The sequence below is a fragment of the Gymnoscopelus microlampas genome (assembly GCF_963454915.1).
Source record: "Gymnoscopelus microlampas genome assembly, chromosome: 9".
NCBI classification, from domain to species: domain Eukaryota; kingdom Metazoa; phylum Chordata; class Actinopteri; order Myctophiformes; family Myctophidae; genus Gymnoscopelus; species Gymnoscopelus microlampas.
The window spans coordinates 50,004,852-50,022,909 of NC_139946.1; the positions used below are offsets into that span (position 1 = coordinate 50,004,852).

Consider the following 18,058-nt stretch of genomic DNA (forward strand, 5'->3'; position numbering starts at 1 on the left):
TCCTAAGCCAATAATTTGATGACCGACTCATACTCAAATTATTCGCTCAGGAAAGCTGATTGCCCCGACTTGCGCACAAGGTGACAAGAGTTGTGGAAGGTTGATGGAAGGTGAGCCAAAACGAGCGCTCCCTCCAAGTGCCGTCAGTAGGGGTGAGCTCAGCCCACCCAGATGTGCATCTATAGCCCACCTAATCAAAAGAAAAACATGAATATTGTTCAGGCATTGAAAAAGAAAATGCCACTATAGCATTTCTAACTTTTGATTGGGTGGGCAGCCAATAGCCCACCTCCTCCAAAGTAACCCTCTGCTGGTCGTGTTCACTTAAAGGTAGGGTAAGTGATTTTCTTTGGTTAAAATAAGTGTTAAATAGCTCTATATTCTGATAGTACTCCTTGCTATAGAGTGTTTGTTCAGTATTAGGAGTCTCCTTGTCTCTCCAGCTCTTTATAAAACAGAAAATGCATTTTCGATTTTATCCAATCAGGATAGAGAACTCAATCAGGATACAGATTAAACAAGTGAAATTGGAAGTGATGACACTAAGAAATGAGCAGGCAAAATTGGAACTGGAACACTATAAAAATGAAGCTTAAAAATGGGTACTTTCTCCTGATTGGCTGAGATTTTGACACCTACCAGAAAATGTATTTTCTGTTTATTAAAGAGCTGGAGAGACAGGGAGACTCCTGTTACTGAACAAACACTCTATAGCAATGATTACTATCAGAATATAGTGCTTTAACCTTTTAACAAAATACTTTTTGTTTTAACCCAAAAATATCACTTACCCTACCTTTAAGACACAAACACAGCTCTAAAGGTCTTTTCAGAGTAATTGTGTAATAATCCAATGTCATTGAGAGGTGAGTGGGGCATTTATTGTCTCCACCAGGCCAAAAGGCATGGCGAGAGAGTATGTTTTGCACCCTGTCTGCCCTTCCGTGTGTGTGTGTGTGTGTGTGTGTGTGTGTGTGTGTGTGTGTGTGTGTGGGTGTGTGCGTGTGTGCGTGCGTGCGTGCGTGCGTGCGTGCGTGCGTGCGTGCGTGCGTGCGTGTACAGTCTGCACTCTGCACACAATGCAATGTATTTTGACAGTAAGTGCTATGATGTCTGTCTGTCTGTCTGTCTGTATGTATGTATTGTGAATTATGTGTAATATGAACATTTAATAAAAAATATTCAGTGAAAATAGTAGATCTGCTCTCCAGGAGGGGTGTAATGTTTTTATAACAATGCAGAGATAAATCTATAGGAAATGACGTTGGGTATGGTTTTATACTCCCATCGTACAACAAAGTGTAAATAAAGAGTCAAAGCTGACAGAAAAGTTCCCGCCTCGCATTTTATAGTGGCAGAAAAATGAGCAATGCTTTAGGTAACATTTCAGCGGATTAAAGGACCACTTCACCCATTTTCAAACATATCTTCATATAATTGCTCCTCTAATGCTCATTATGAGATGTGTATGTCTACCCACTGTGGGTCTCAGAGGAGGGCTGTGGACCGTTCAGAAACCTGCCTACCAGTTGTATTAATGGAGGAACAATGGCTTCGATCTCAGAATGCTAAATTTCCAGAAAGGCTGTGGTTTCTATTAACTTGGAATCCCCATCGATGATGTCACTGGTAGGTAGGTTTCTGAAGTGTCCCCAGCCCACCAATGAGACACAGAGTGAGTAGACAGACATGGTGCTTAGAATGAGCATTAGTGAGGACCAATTATATGAATAAGGTTAAAGATGGGTGAAGTGCTCCTTTAAGGCCATTCTATGTATTTCTCCACATGTGGGGTGCTCCGCGTACTTGTTGATTTGCCGACATGCCTCTGCTATTGACAGAATACTATTGACTGCATTCCTAAACATTGTATTTTGTAGAAAACGCAGAAACATGGGATTTACTTTGACTTTGTTCTTGTTTTGTTTGGCCAGTCACACACACACACACACGCACACGCACACGCACACGCACACGCACACGCACACGCACACGCACACGCACACGCACACACACACACACACACACACACACACACACACTGTGATGCCCCATGTTATAGTCTGGGTGATTGTGGGTGTGAATGCCTTGCATTAACTCTTGCCCTATAGGGGAGCAGGGTGGGGCTGATTGCTCATTGGAAAGCACCTGGGCCCGGTGCCTCCAGGAGGCTATAAAATCCCCGCCCTGGCCAGCTTCTAGTAGAAGCCTGAGAGAAGCAGACCTGTCTCCACCAGCTCCAAACCCTCTTTCTCCATGCCCTTATTATTCTGATTATGTTCTTACTTGCCATCCACACACCTCGCACCACACCATGCTCCACACATCCACATCTACACTACTGATTACTGAGTGAGTCTATTTATTATGGTGCTTTGAGAAAGTGACCTCTGTGATACAGATGAAGAGATGTGGAGTTTGATAAACTAATGTTCTATTTCTGAAAGGAGTCTGTTTAGTTCCTTATCACCGCTGTCTGGTGCAAACCTTGTATGTCCAAAACTGTTACTTTTCAGGAAATGGAGGGGAAAACAAACAGCTGAAATAGTAGATTGGCTATTTTTGCAAAAAAAAAAAAGGAACAATAATGAAATGTTTAAATATGGAGATACAAGGTTTCTGCCCGACAGAGACGATATGTTAATTATTCTACTGAAAGTCGTGTGTTGCACTTTTAAGTCCAGTTTGAGGGGACATAAAGCTACTTCCTGTACTAGGTTTGTATGTGAGGGGACATAAAGCTACTTCCTGTACCAGGTTTCTATGTGTTTGTTAGAATAGCGTCGCTGTCAGGTGGAAACCTTGTATGTACAAAACTGTTACTTTTCAGGAAATGGAAAAAATAGAACCTGTGTTCCAATGGATCCGATGTATGTTCATATTTAGTCACAAGCTCTTTTTAATACTTTTCATTGGTTTATATTTATAAAATCCACAGGCACACTAAACAACTTTCACCTTCAAAATATTTAAAAAAAATACTATTTAGTGACACTGTCATACGACTAAGTAGCATTAATTCATGAAACAAAACAAAACATAAACCAGATGAAACATGGAGATACAAGGAGTACCTCTTATCATGGAGATAAGAGGTTCTCTTCTTCCCTTCGGTGCTCAGCCAAGTTCATCCACCACAATGCACTTCTTAAAGTTGGGAGTGATATTTTTTAAAGTAAGTGTTACAAACAGTTGCTCTAGATTGTGATAGTAATCATTGTTATATAGTGTTTGTTTGTTCAGTAACAGAGGTCTCCATGTCTCTGCAGTTTTTAACTTTAATGAACACAATATATGTTATCTTACAGGATGTGTTGGAGCTGAGAACTGATAACTCCTTTCTGCATTCCTCTGTGAGGTTGTTGCGATTCAACCTGAAACAAATGAATACAAGAGAATGGAGAATAGAAAAGGATTATTTGTATATTCATGAAGAAAACTAAAGCTAAACACATATTATTATAGTTATAACATATTAGAACTCAACATCACTATGAACTGATCTGACCACAGAGTCTACCAGGAGCGTTGTGTGTGTGTGTGTGTGTGTGTGTGTGTGTGTGTGTGTGTGTGTGTGTGTGTGTGTGTGTGTGTGTGTGTGTGTGTGTGTGTGTGTGTGTGTGTGTGTGTGTGTGTGTGTGTGTGTGTGTGTGTGTGTGTGTGTGTGTGTGTGTGTGTGTGTGTGTGTGTGCGTGTGCGTTTGCGTGCTTGGGTGTGAGAGACAGACAGACAGACAGACAGACAGACAGACACTGTAGCATACACTGTAGGCGAGAGGGGGGCAAGATTGTGTCATAAGGAGGGGGAAATAGCTGATCTACATGCTCACAACGCCTCGCGAAGCGCCTCTTTCTTATGTAATATTTGACAATTTGGGGGGACCTCTGTGTTAAATTGGCAATTTGTTTCATTGGCTATGAAGTATACATGATTAGAACATGCTTAAACATTCAACAATTAAGGTCTAATATTTCTACAATTGCTACAAAACCTGTATATCCAGTCATCTTTGGACATAAACAAGAAGTTGAAGGATAAAATCAATAATGATGTACCGTGCATGTTCACATCATGTATGGCCTACTTTACATTACTTAAAGGAGTAGTTCACCCAAAAAAGGACTTATTTTCTATCAATTGCACACCCCATGAAGCCTTGAATCCATGGATTTATTTGTGTTTTTGTCGCATTCCTAAGCTAATAATTTGATTCTTGTCTCCTACCGGCTAATGTATTAGGTAGGAGACACAAAGTATAGAATATTTGTGTCTCCTAGCGGAAATACACCCGGGCATCAAATTATTGGCTCAGGAATGCGACAAAAAACAAAATAAATCCATGCATTCAAGGCTTCATGGGGTGTGCAATTGATAGCAAATACTTATTTTTTTGGGTGAACTCCTCCTTTAAGAACATTTTTCAAATATTTATATTTTTAACATTTTGGACAAAACAGCCAATTTTACATCAAGGTGCCCAGATGTCCCTAGTGCCCACCTATCCTGTATTCTCTGTAAATATCAGGTGGGCTCACAGATCAACACATTGTCAAGAGACAACACTATTAATCTACTGTCACCAGTATGGCTGATATAGTGCAAATACATCATCCTATATTATGAACACGCACAGTAGAAAAGTAGGCTACTTAAAGGGATAGTTCAACCCAAAAAAAAACTTTTTTTTAGTTTTAGTCAACCATGGAGACTTGAATTCATGTCAAAACTTTATTTTTTTCCTTTTCTTTTTTTTGTCACATTCCTAAGGTAGGCAGGTAAGGTAGGAGACACAAAGGAGAGTCTTTGTGTCTCCTACCGGAACCACCGCTGGACATCAAATTATTGGCTTAGAAATCAGAGGGGAAAAAAAAGATATCCATGAATTCAAGTCTCCATGGGGTGACTATAATCGATAGCAAAAAAGTCATTTTGGGGGTGAACTATCCCTTTAAGCCAATAAAACAATTGAAGTAGCAGAGAGTTGCAAAGTAAGCAAAACATACAATGTAACTAATAATATAACATTCTATGTAAGTAGAGAGAGAGAGAGAGAGAGAGAGAGAGAGAGAGAGAGAGAGAGAGAGAGAGAGAGAGAGAGAGAGAGAGAGAGAGAGAGAGAGAGAGAGAGAGAGAGAGAGAGAGAGAGAGAGAGAGAGAGAGAGAGAGAGAGAGAGAGACACAGAGACACAGAGACAGACAGAGGATAAATGGAGAGATTATATAGAAAAACTACTATTGTTTGTTTGGTAAACATAAAATAAATACATACTTCACTTCATACCACACACACAGGAAAAACTACTACATGTTCTGTTTGGTAAACATAAAATAAATACATAAATTAAGTCGGAACAATTTGGAAGATGAAAATGTATAGTTTAATTAGTTTGTGTATTTTTGGACTCATATCCATCACGTGATGTCAGTCAATTTGACTGGACCAATCTGCAACATAGATTTACAAGCCAAAGAAAAGACACCAGGGAGAGAGACAGACAGGCTTGAAGAAAAAGACAGGACTGTGACAAACTTCAGGACTACTGACCTGAGCTCCTCCAGTTTACAATGTGGACTCTTCAGTCCAACACAGAGACGCTTAGCGCCTGCATCGTGGAGCGTGTTACCCCACAGGTGCAGGATGGTCAGACTAGAGGAGTTGGAGCTGATAGCGGAAGCCAGATCGTCACAGCATCTCTCTGTGAGTCCACAGGTCTCCAACCTGAATGGAGATGAACACATGAAAATGTTAATCTGTCTTATTAACTGTCTTTGGTCACGTCCTTTTTTTTGTATAACTCATTTAACCCATTAAGACCTGGGACGCATCTGTGTCATTTTTAGATTTGAGCTAAAAAGCATTATTTTACACTTTGGCTATTCAAAAATAGCAGATCTACAAGCTCATAGTGCGGCACCGAGTGCCGCGCTATGAGCTTGTAGATCTGCTATTTTTTTTTTATTGAGGAAATTTGTGCAAATGTTTGAATATATTTTTAAAGCGAACATTTGTAACTCAAATCTTTGCTTTCGGGGGTGCCCCTGGAACAAAATATTTCAAGATGAGGGTCCGCGGCTAAATACATATACATTTTGAGGGTCCTTGACATGAAAAAGTTTGAAAACCGCTGAAATATACTTCATACAACCAGACACACACAAACGCATGCACGCACGCACACCCCACAGTGACACCACACTCGCACATGCACATGCACATGCACATGCACATGCACATGCACATGCACATGCACATGCACATGCACATGTAAACGCACGCGCACGCACACGCAAACGCACACACACGCACACAGAGTGCGTGTGTGCGTGTGCACAGTGTGCTTCACAATAAAATAACAAATAATTATAAATAAACAGATATACAAAGTGCAGCCACCACCCCATCCAACCACAAACACACATAAAGCATTTATAAATCACTATTCCACAATACAAATCATAATACATTTCACTTCAGTTCATACAGCAAGCACACACAAAGGCACGCATGCACGCACACACACACACACACACACACACACACATACACACACGCACGCACGCACGCACGCACGCACGCACGCACACACTTACACGCACACACTTACACGCGCACACACACACACACACACACACACACACACACACACACACACACACACAGGCACACACACAGTGACACCACACACACGCACGCACGCACGCACGCACGCACAGGCCTGGGAAAATAAGATGTTCTTCTTTGAACCACATTAACCCAGGAGTCCATATTTTGGTCACATGAAAATGCTCAATGGCCGCAGACCTCCATCTGAAAATATGTTGTGCCATGGACCCCCATACACGATTTATGTTGTTAAAGTTGCAACGTGTTGTGATCTTGTAGATTGAACAGTTGTTGGTGCTATTATTATCACATTTCTATGCAGACCCCCTGGAACCACCCCAAGGTTCTCGTAGCGCGGCACCGAGTGCCGCGCTACGAGCTTGTAGATCTGCTATTTTGGAAAAATCGAGGAAATTTGTGCAAATCTTTGAATATATTTTGAAAACGAACATTTATAACTCAATGTTTTTTTCCTGGGGGGTCCCTGGAACAAAAAATATTTTTAGATGGGGGTCCGCGGCTAAATACATATACATTTTGGGGGTCCTTGACATGAAAAAGTTTGAAAACCACTGATATACCAACATAAGTTTTTTCAAAAAAACTGTTAGGATTTAGAAGACATTTTGTAGTATCGGAACCTCAGGCCTTAATGGGTTAATTAATACCAGATAACACACTCACACAAAAACACACACACACACACACACACACACACACACACACACACACACACACACACACACACACACACACACACACACACACACACACAGGCCAAAGGCCTGGGAAAATTTCATGTTCTTCTTTTAACCACATTAACCCAGGAGCCTATATTTTGGTCACATGAAACCTCCATCTGAAAGTATTTTCTGCCATGGACCCCCATACACGAGGTATGTTGTTAAAAGTTGCAACGTGTTGTGAGCTTGTAGATTGAACAGTTGTTGGTGCTATTATTATCACATTTTGAAAGGGACCCCCTGGAACCCCTCAAGGACCCCTGGGGGTACGCGGACCCCACTTTGAAAACCCTTGCATTATATAATGTGTTATGGTGGTACCGTGGTGGTCATGGAACAGGAAAAACTACTACATTTTCTGTTTGGTAAACATAAAATAAATACATAAATGAAGTCGGAACAATTTGGAAGGTGAAAATGTATTAGTTTAATTAGTTTGTGTATTTTTGGACTCATATCCATCACGTGATGTCAGTGAATTTGACTGGACCAATCTGCAACATAGATTTACAAGCCAAAGAAAAGACACCAGGGAGAGAGACAGACAGGCTTGAAGAAAAAGACAGGACTGTGACAAACTTCAGGACTACTGACCTGAGCTCCTTCAGTTTACAATGTGGACTCTTCAGTCCAACACAGAGGCGCTTAGCGCCTGCATCGTGGAGCTCGTTACGGGACAGGTCCAGGATGGTCAGACTAGAGGAGTTAGAGCTGAGAACGGAGGTCAAATCGTCACAGCATCTCTCTGTGAGTCCACAGCTATTCAACCTGAATGGAGACGAACACATGAAAATGTTAATCTGTCTTATTAACTGTCTTTGGTCAAGTCCTTTTTATTTGTATAAGACATTTAACCAATTAAGACCTGGGACGCATCTGTGTCATTTTTAGATATGAGCTAAAAATAATTATTTTACACTTTGGCTATTCATAAATAGCAGATCTACAAGCTCGTAGCGCGGCAGTACGAGCTTGTAGATCTGCTATTTTTGAAAAATCAAGAAAATATGTGCAAATCTTTGAATATATTTTTAAAGCGAACATTTTGTAACTCAAATCTTTGCTTCTGCGGGGGTCCCTGGAACAAAATATTTTAAGATGGGGGTCCGCGGCTAAATACATATACATTTTGGGGGTCCTTGACTTGAAAAAGTTTGAAAACCACTGAAATATACTTCATACAACACGCACACACAAACACATGCACGCACGCAGGCACGCAGGCACGCACGCACACCCCACAGTCACACTACACACAGGCACGCACACGCACACGCACACGCACACGCACATGCACATGCACATGCACACGCACATGCACATGCACATGCACATGCACATGCACATGCACATGCACGCACACAGAGTGCGTGTGTACGTGTGCACTGTGTGCTTCACAATGAAATAACAATTATAAATAAACAGATATACAAAGTGCAGCCTGTATTCTGTCTTGTTAACTGTCTTTGGTCAAGTCCTTTTTATTATAACACATTTAACCCATTAAGACCTGGGATGCATCTGTGTAATTTTTAGATTTGAGCTAAAAAGCATTATTTTACACTTTGGCTATTCAAAAATAGCAGATCTACAAGCTCATAGCGCGGCACTGCCGCGCTATGAGCTTGTAGATCTGCTATTTTTGAGAAATCAAGGATATTTGTGCAAATCTTTGAATATATTTTTAAAGCGAACATTTGTAACTCAAATCTTTGCTTGTGGGGGGGTCCCTGGAACAAAATATTTTGAGATGGGGTTCCGCGGCTAAATACATATTTTGGGGGTTTGGCCATGGACCCCCATGCACGATTTATGTTGTAAAAGTTGCAACGTGTTGTGAGCTTGTAGATTGAACAGTTGTTGGTGCTATTATTATCACATTTTGATGCAGACCCCCTGGAACCCCTCAAGGACCCCTGGGGGTACGCGGACCCCACTTTGAAAACTCTTGCATTATATAATGTGTTATGGTGGTACCGTGGTGGTCATGGAACAGGAAAAACTACTACATTTTCTGTTTGGTAAACAAAGAATAAATACATAAATGAAGTCGGAACAATTTGGAGCTTGTAGATTTTTGAAAAATCAAGGACATTTGTGCAAATCTTTTAATATATTTTTAAGGCGAACATTTGTAACTCAAATCTTTGCTTTTGGGGGGTCCCTGGAACAAAATATTTTGAGTAGGGGGTCCGCGGATAAATACATATACATTTTGGGGGTCCTTGACATGAAACATTTTGAAAACCACTGATATAGCAACATAAGTTTTTTCAAAAGACTGTTAGGATTTAGAAAACATTTTGTAGAATCGAAACCTCAGGCCTTAATGGGTTAATACCAGATACACTCAGTGTGCTTCACAATAAAATCCCAGCAGATCTACAAGCTCATAGCGCGGCACTCGGTGCCGCGCTATGAGCTTGTATATCTGCTATTTTTGAATAGCCAAAGAAATCTAAAGTGACACAGATGCGTTCCAGGTCTTAATGGGTTAACCCAGGAGTCCATATTTTGGTCACATGAAAATGCTCAATGGCCGCAGACCTCCATCTGAAAATATGTTGTGCCATGGACCCCCATACACGATTTATGTTGTTAAAGTTGCAACGTGTTGTGAGCTTGTAGATTTCAAATAGCCGATATAGAGTTAAAGTGGTTGAACAGTTGTTGGTGCTCTTATTATCACATTTTGATGCGGACCCCCTGGAACCACCCCAAGGTTCTCGTAGCGCGGCTACGAGCTATTTTTGAAAAATCGAGGCAGTTTGTGCAAATCTTTGAATACATTTTTAAAGCGAACATTTGTAACTCATTTTTTTTTCTCCTGGGGGGTCCCTGGAACAAAACATTTTTTGATGGACTTTGCCGCGGCTAAATACATATACATTTTGGGGGTCCTTGACATGAAAAAGTTTGAAAACCACTGATATAACAACATAAGTTTTTTCAAAAAACTGTTAGGATTTAGAAGACATTTTGTAGAATCGGAACCTCAGGCCTTAATGGGTTAATACCAGATAACACACTCACACATACACACACACGCACGCACGCACACACACACACACACACACACACACACACACACACACACACACACACACACACACACACACACACACACACACACACACACACACACAGACCTAAGGCCTGGGAACATTTCATGTTCTTCTTTTAACCACATTAACCCAGGAGCCCATATTTTGGTCACATGAAACCTCCATCTGAAAGTATTTTCTGCCATGGACCCCCATACACGAGGTATGTTGTTAAAAGTTGCAAAGTGTTGCGAGCTTGTAGATTTCAAATAGCCGATATAGAGTTAAAGTGGTTGAACAGTTGTTGGTGCTATTATTATCACATTTTGAAAGGGACCCCCTGGAACCCCTCGAGGACCCCTGGGGGTACGCGGACCCCACTTTGAAAACCCTTGCATTATATAATGTGTTATGGTGGTACCGTGGTGGTCATGGAACAGGAAAAACTATTACATTTTCTGTTTGGTAAACATAAAATAAATACATAAATGAAGTCGGAACAATTTGGAAGGTGAAAATGTATTAGTTTAATTAGTTTGTGTATTTTTGGACTCATATCCATCACGTGATGTCAGTCAATTTGACTGGACCAATCTGCAACATAGATTTACAAGCCAAAGAAAAGACACCAGGGAGAGAGACAGACAGGCTTGAAGAAAAAGACAGGACTGTGACAAACTTCAGGACTACTGACCATAGCTCCTTCAGTTTACAATGTGGACTCTTCAGTCCAACACAGAGACGCTTAGCGCCTGCATCGTGGAGCTCGTTACGGGACAGGTTCAGGATGGTCAGACTAGAGGAGTTGGAGCTGATAGCGGAGGCCACATCGTCACAGCATCTCTCTGTGAGTCCACAGTTCTCCAACCTGAATGGAGATGAACACATGAAAATGTTAATCTGTCTTATTAACTGTCTTTGGTCAAGTCCTTTTTTTTTTGTATAAAACAATTTAACCCATTAAGACCTGGGATGCATCTGTGTCATTTTTAGATTTGAGCTAAAAAGCATTATTTTACACTTTGGCCATTCAAAAATAGCAGATCTACAAGCTCATAGCGCGGCACCGAGTGCCGCGCTAGCTTGTAGATCTGCTATGTTTTTTTTAAATTGAGGAAATTTGTGCGAATGTTTGAATATATTTTTAAAGCGAACATTTGTAACTCAAATCTTTGCTTTCGGGGGTGCCCCTGGAACAAAATATTTCAAGATGAGGGTCCGCGGCTAAATACATATACATTTTGAGGGTCCTTGACATGAAAAAGTTTGAAAACCACTGAAATATACTTCATACAACCAGACACACACAAACGCATGCACGCACGCACACACACCCCACAGTGACACCACACTCGCACATGCACATGCACATGCACATGCACATGCACATGCACATGCACGCGCACGCGCACGCGCACGCACACAGAGTGCGTGTGTGCGTGTGCACAGTGTGCTTCACAATAAAATAACAAATAATTATAAATAAACAGATATACAAAGTGCAGCCACCACCCCATCCAACCACAAACACACATAAAGCATTTATAAATCACTATTCCACAATACAAATCATAATACATTTCACTTCAGTTCATACAGCAAGCACACACAAAGGCACGAGTGCATGCACACACACACACACACACACACACACGCACACGCACACGCACACGCACACGCACACGCACACGCACACGCACACGCACACACACACACACACAGTGACACCACACACAGGCACGCACGCACGCACGCACGCACGCACGCACGCACGCACGCACGCACAGGCCTGGGAAAATAAGATGTTCTTCTTTGAACCACATTAACCCAGGAGTCCATATTTTGGTCACATGAAAATGCTCAATGGCCGCAGACCTCCATCTGAAAATATGTTGTGCCATGGACCCCCATACACGATTTATGTTGTTAAAGTTGCAACGTGTTGTGATCTTGTAGATTGAACAGTTGTTGGTGCTATTATTATCACATTTTGATGCAGACCCCCTGGAACCACCCCAAGGTTCTCGTAGCGCGGCACCGAGTGCCGCGCTACGAGCTTGTAGATCTGCTATTTTGGAAAAATCGAGGAAATTTGTGCAAATCTTTGAATATATTTTGAAAATGAACATTTGCAACTCAATGTTTTTCTCCTGGGGGGTCCCTGGAACAAAAAATATTTTTAGATGGGGGTCCGCGGCTAAATACATATACATTTTGGGGGTCCTTGACATGAAAAAGTTTGAAAACAACTGATATAACAACATACGTTTTTTCAAAAAAACTGTTAGGATTTAGAAGACATTTTGTAGTATCGGAACCTCAGGCCTTAATGGGTTAATTAATACCAGATAACACACTCACACACAAACACACACACACACACACACACACACACACACACACACACACACACACACACACACACACACACACACACACACACACACACACACACACACACACACACACACACACACACACACACACAGGCCAAAGGCCTGGGAAGATTTCATGTTCTTCTTTTAACCACATTAACCCAGGAGCCTATACTTTGGTCACATGAAACCTCCATCTGAAAGTATTTTCTGCCATGGACCCCCATACACAAGGTATGTTTTTAAGAGTTGCAACGTGTTGCGAGCTTGTAGATTTCAAATAGCCGATATAGAGTTAAAGTGGTTGAACAGCTGTTGGTGCTATTAATATCACATTTTGAAAGGGACCCCCTGGAACCCCTCAAGGACCCCTGGGGGTACGCGGACCCCACTTTGAAAACCCTTGCATTATATAATGTGTTATGGTGGTACCGTGGTGGTCATGGAACAGGAAAAACTACTACATGTTCTGTTTGGTAAACATAAATTAAATACATAAATGTAGTCGGAACAATTTGAAAGTTGAAAATGTATTAGTTTAATTAGTTTGTGTATTTTTGGACTCATATCCATCACGTGATGTCAGTCAATTTGACTGGACCAATCTGCAACATAGATTTACAAGCCAAAGAAAAGACACCAGGGAGAGAGACAGACAGGCTTGAAGAAAAAGACAGGACTGTGACAAACTTCAGGACTACTGACCAGAGCTCCTTCAGTTTACAATGTGGACTCTTCAGTCCAACACAGAGACGCTTAGCGCCTGCATCGTGCAGCACGTTTTCTGAGAGGTACAGGATGGTCAGACTAGAGGAGTTAGAGCTGAGAACGGAGGCCAAATCGTCACAGCATCTCTCTGTGAGTCCACAGTTCCCCAACCTGAATTGAGATGAACACATGAAAATGTTAATCTGTCTTATTAACTGTCTTTGGTCAAGTCCTTTTTTTTTTTGTATAAAACAATTTAACCCATTAAGACCTGGGATGCATCTGTGTCATTTTTAGATTTGAGCTAAAAAGCATTATTTTACACTTTGGCCATTCAAAAATAGCAGATCTACAAGCTCATAGCGCGGCACTCAGATCTGCTATGTTTTTTTTAAATTGAGGAAATTTGTGCGAATGTTTGAATATATTTTTAAAGCGAACATTTGTAACTCAAATCTTTGCTTTCGGGGGTGCCCCTGGAACAAAATATTTCAAGATGAGGGTCCGCGGCTAAATACATATACATTTTGAGGGTCCTTGACATGAAAAAGTTTGAAAACCACTGAAATATACTTCATACAACCAGACACACACAAACGCATGCACGCACGCACACACACCCCACAGTGACACCACACTCGCACATGCACATGCACATGCACGTGCACGTGCACGTGCACGTGCACGCGCACGCGCACGCGCACGCACACAGAGTGCGTGTGTGCGTGTGCACAGTGTGCTTCACAATAAAATAACAAATAATTATAAATAAACAGATATACAAAGTGCAGCCACCACCCCATCCAACCACAAACACACATAAAGCATTTATAAATCACTATTCCACAATACAAATCATAATACATTTCACTTCAGTTCATACAGCAAGCACACACAAAGGCACGAGTGCATGCACACACACACACACACACACACACGCGCACGCGCACGCGCACACGCACACGCACACGCACACGCACACGCACACGCACACACACAGTGACACCACACACAGGCACGCACGCACGCACGCACAGGCCTGGGAAAATAAGATGTTCTTCTTTGAACCACATTAACCCAGGAGTCCATATTTTGGTCACATGAAAATGCTCAATGGCTGCAGACCTCCATCTGAAAATATGTTGTGCCATGGACCCCCATACAAGATTTATGTTCTTAAAGTTGCAACGTGTTGTGATCTTGTAGATTGAACAGTTGTTGGTGCTATTATTATCACATTTTGATGCAGACCCCCTGGAACCACCCCAAGGTTCTCGTAGCGCGGCACCGAGTGCCGCGCTACGAGCTTGTAGATCTGCTATTTTGGAAAAATCGAGGAAATTTGTGCAAATCTTTGAATATATTTTGAAAATGAACATTTGCAACTCAATGTTTTTCTCCTGGGGGGTCCCTGGAACAAAAAATATTTTTAGATGGGGGTCCGCGGCTAAATACATATACATTTTTGGGGTCCTTGACATGAAAAAGTTTGAAAACAACTGATATAACAACATACGTTTTTTCAAAAAAACTGTTAGGATTTAGAAGACATTTTGTAGTATCGGAACCTCAGGCCTTAATGGGTTAATTAATACCAGATAACACACTCATGGAACAGGAAAAACTACTACATGTTCTGTTTGGTAAACATAAATTAAATACATAAATGTAGTCGGAACAATTTGGAAGTTGAAAATGTATTAGTTTAATTAGTTTGTGTATTTTTGGACTCATATCCATCACGTGATGTCAGTCAATTTGACTGGACCAATCTGCAACATAGATTTACAAGCCAAAGAAAAGACACCAGGGAGAGAGACAGACAGGCTTGAAGAAAAAGACAGGACTGTGACAAACTTCAGGACTACTGACCAGAGCTCCTTCAGTTTACAATGTGGACTCTTCAGTCCAACACAGAGACGCTTAGCGCCTGCATCGTGCAGCACGTTTTCTGAGAGGTACAGGATGGTCAGACTAGAGGAGTTAGAGCTGAGAACGGAGGCTAGATCGTCACAGCATCTCTCTGTGAGTCCACAGTTCCCCAACCTGAATGGAGATGAACACATGAAAATGTTAATCTGTCTTATTAACTGTCTTTGGTCAAGTCCTTTTTATTTTTATAACACATTTAAACCATTAAGACCTGGGACGCATCTGTGTCATTTTTAGATTTGAGCTAAAAAGCATTATTTTACACTTTGTTCATTCAAAAATAGCAGATCTACAAACTCATAGCGCGGCACCCGGTGCCGCGCTATGAGCTTGTAGATCTGCTATAGATCTGCTATAGACGCACACACAAAGGCACAAATGCATGCACATACAAACACACACGCACACGCGCGTACACGCACGCACGCACGCACGCACACACACACACACACACACACACACACACACACACACACACGCACACACACACACACACATGCTTTGTGAGCTTGTAGATCTGCCATTTAACACATTTAACCCATTAAGACCTGGGACGCATCTTGTCATTTTTAGATTTGAGCTAAAAAGCATTATTCTACACTTTGGCTATTCAAAAATAGCAGATCTACAAGCTCATAGCGCGGCACCGAGTGCCGCACTACGAGCTTGTAGATCTGCTATTTTTGAAAAATCGAGGACATTTGTGCAAATCTTTGAATATATTTTTAAAGCACATTTTTAAAACATTTTTAACTCAAATCTTTGCTTCTGCGGGGGTCCCTGGAACAAAATATTTTGAGATGGGGGTCCGCAGCTAAATACATATACATTTTGAGGGTCCTTGACATGAAAAACCACTGAAATATACTTCATACAACACGCGCGCACACACCCACACACACACATTTTGTGAGCTTGTAGATCTGCCATTTAAATATATATATATATATTATTTGTATACATTCTGTGTGATGAGTACTTTCACTTTAAAGGGATAGTTCACCCCCAAAAGACTTTTTTTCCTATCGATTACAAACCCGATGTAGACTTGAATTAATGGAGATTTTTTTGTTTTTGTTGCATTCCTAAGCCAATAATTTGATGATCGGCGGCGGCTCCGGTAGGAGACTCAAAGTGTCAACTTTGAGTCTCCTATTGGAAACATTATCCTCTTTTCGCCGGTCATCAAATTATTGGCTTAGGAATGCCACAAAAACAAAACAATCTGCATGAATTCAACGCTTCATGGGGTGTGTAATTGATAGAAAAGAAGTCCTTTTTTGGGTGAACTATCCCTTTAAGTATTTCCACCATGGCATGCATGCACACACACACACACACACACACACACACACCCACACACACACACACACACACACACACACACACACACACACACACACACACACACACACACACACACACACACACACACACACACACACACACACACACACAACACCTAACTGACCACAAGTTAGGTGGGAAATAAGATGTTCTTTTAACCACATTAACCCAGGAGTCTATATTTTGTCACATGAAAATGCTCAATGGCCGCAGACCTCCATCTGAAAATATGTTGTGCCATGGACACCCCGTTTTATACTAAGCTAAGCCTTTCTCCCATACATACTGCAATCTAACAGTATCGCTTCTGTATGCAACCACTGAGTTGCTGTATCATTTGAAACAGCATTAATACATAAAGGCTGTGAAATGCTAGATTAGAATGAACAATAAACTATAATGACCAATAAAGTACATTTTCATCGTTTACATTCTATGTCTAAGGTAAGGGGCACATAAATATGGGAATGTGATGTTGAAGGTACAGTATAGTATAGTATAGCCCTAGTAACCCTTCACCCTGTAACAATAGTCAAATGTGTGCAGTGATGCTGTAAATAATATCACTGATGTCATGTCAGTGAAGTCATCGAGATTGAAACATTGAGATTTCCCTCTAAAATATGATGCAGTTTATCTCTATCCAAGCTTTGCTGTTGTTGGTGTTGAGTGCCATATCAAACAATCTGTAAAAACTGTGCCTACCCAGCTGTCAGAGTTGTTCTAGACTAGTGTTGTTCATGTCAAGTACCCCCAAATTAAAATGTATTTTTTCCCCAACATGTTTTGAAAATAGCTGATCTGCAAGATCTACAGAGTGTCACATCGTGACGACTTGTAAGCTTGTGTAGATCTGCTATTTTGATGCTAAAACTATCTATCTATCTATCTATCTATCTATCTATCTATCTATCTACTAGTATAGAGATATGCATCTGCAAAGGAGAGAGAGAACACGTCCATAAGGACATTTCCATATGTCCTCTCATCAAGTTGTAAACATTGACAACTACATTGACATGAGGGGGAGATGGGGCCTTTGCCTTATTTGCGTAGTCCTCTGCAACTAACATAGTGAGCGTCAGATCACCTGGCTCACGGGCCATTTTTCTAACAGTGAATAATAAAGTCCTTTTCCATTGCAGAAAGGGACATTGAGGGAAAAATGGGAAAGTTTAATTAATTATAAATAGCCTAAAATAAAAAACGTATTTGTATTTGAGATGACCTTCTAGGAGCACCTTCTAGATTTCCCGGAGCGCAGCAGGCATGTTAGTCGTCAACATGTAACGTTGCTTGGTTGAT

General features: G+C 41.2%; 1 protein-coding gene across 1 annotated transcript in view; it reads right to left on the bottom strand.

Moving 5' to 3' along the window:
• LOC311052606 (ribonuclease inhibitor-like) overlaps positions 1 to 18,058 on the bottom strand; it is a 436,715-nt gene that overhangs the window by 78,964 nt on the left and 339,693 nt on the right. The window contains exons 2-6 of the mRNA XM_084067636.1: positions 15,347 to 15,617; positions 13,472 to 13,645; positions 11,086 to 11,259; positions 7,942 to 8,115; positions 5,546 to 5,719 (exon numbers count right to left, since the gene is read on the bottom strand). Coding sequence (XP_083923762.1) covers positions 5,546 to 5,719; positions 7,942 to 8,115; positions 11,086 to 11,259; positions 13,472 to 13,645; positions 15,347 to 15,540 — 890 coding nt within the window. The 5' untranslated portion in view covers positions 15,541 to 15,617. The remainder of the gene's footprint in view (positions 1 to 5,545; positions 5,720 to 7,941; positions 8,116 to 11,085; positions 11,260 to 13,471; positions 13,646 to 15,346; positions 15,618 to 18,058) is intronic.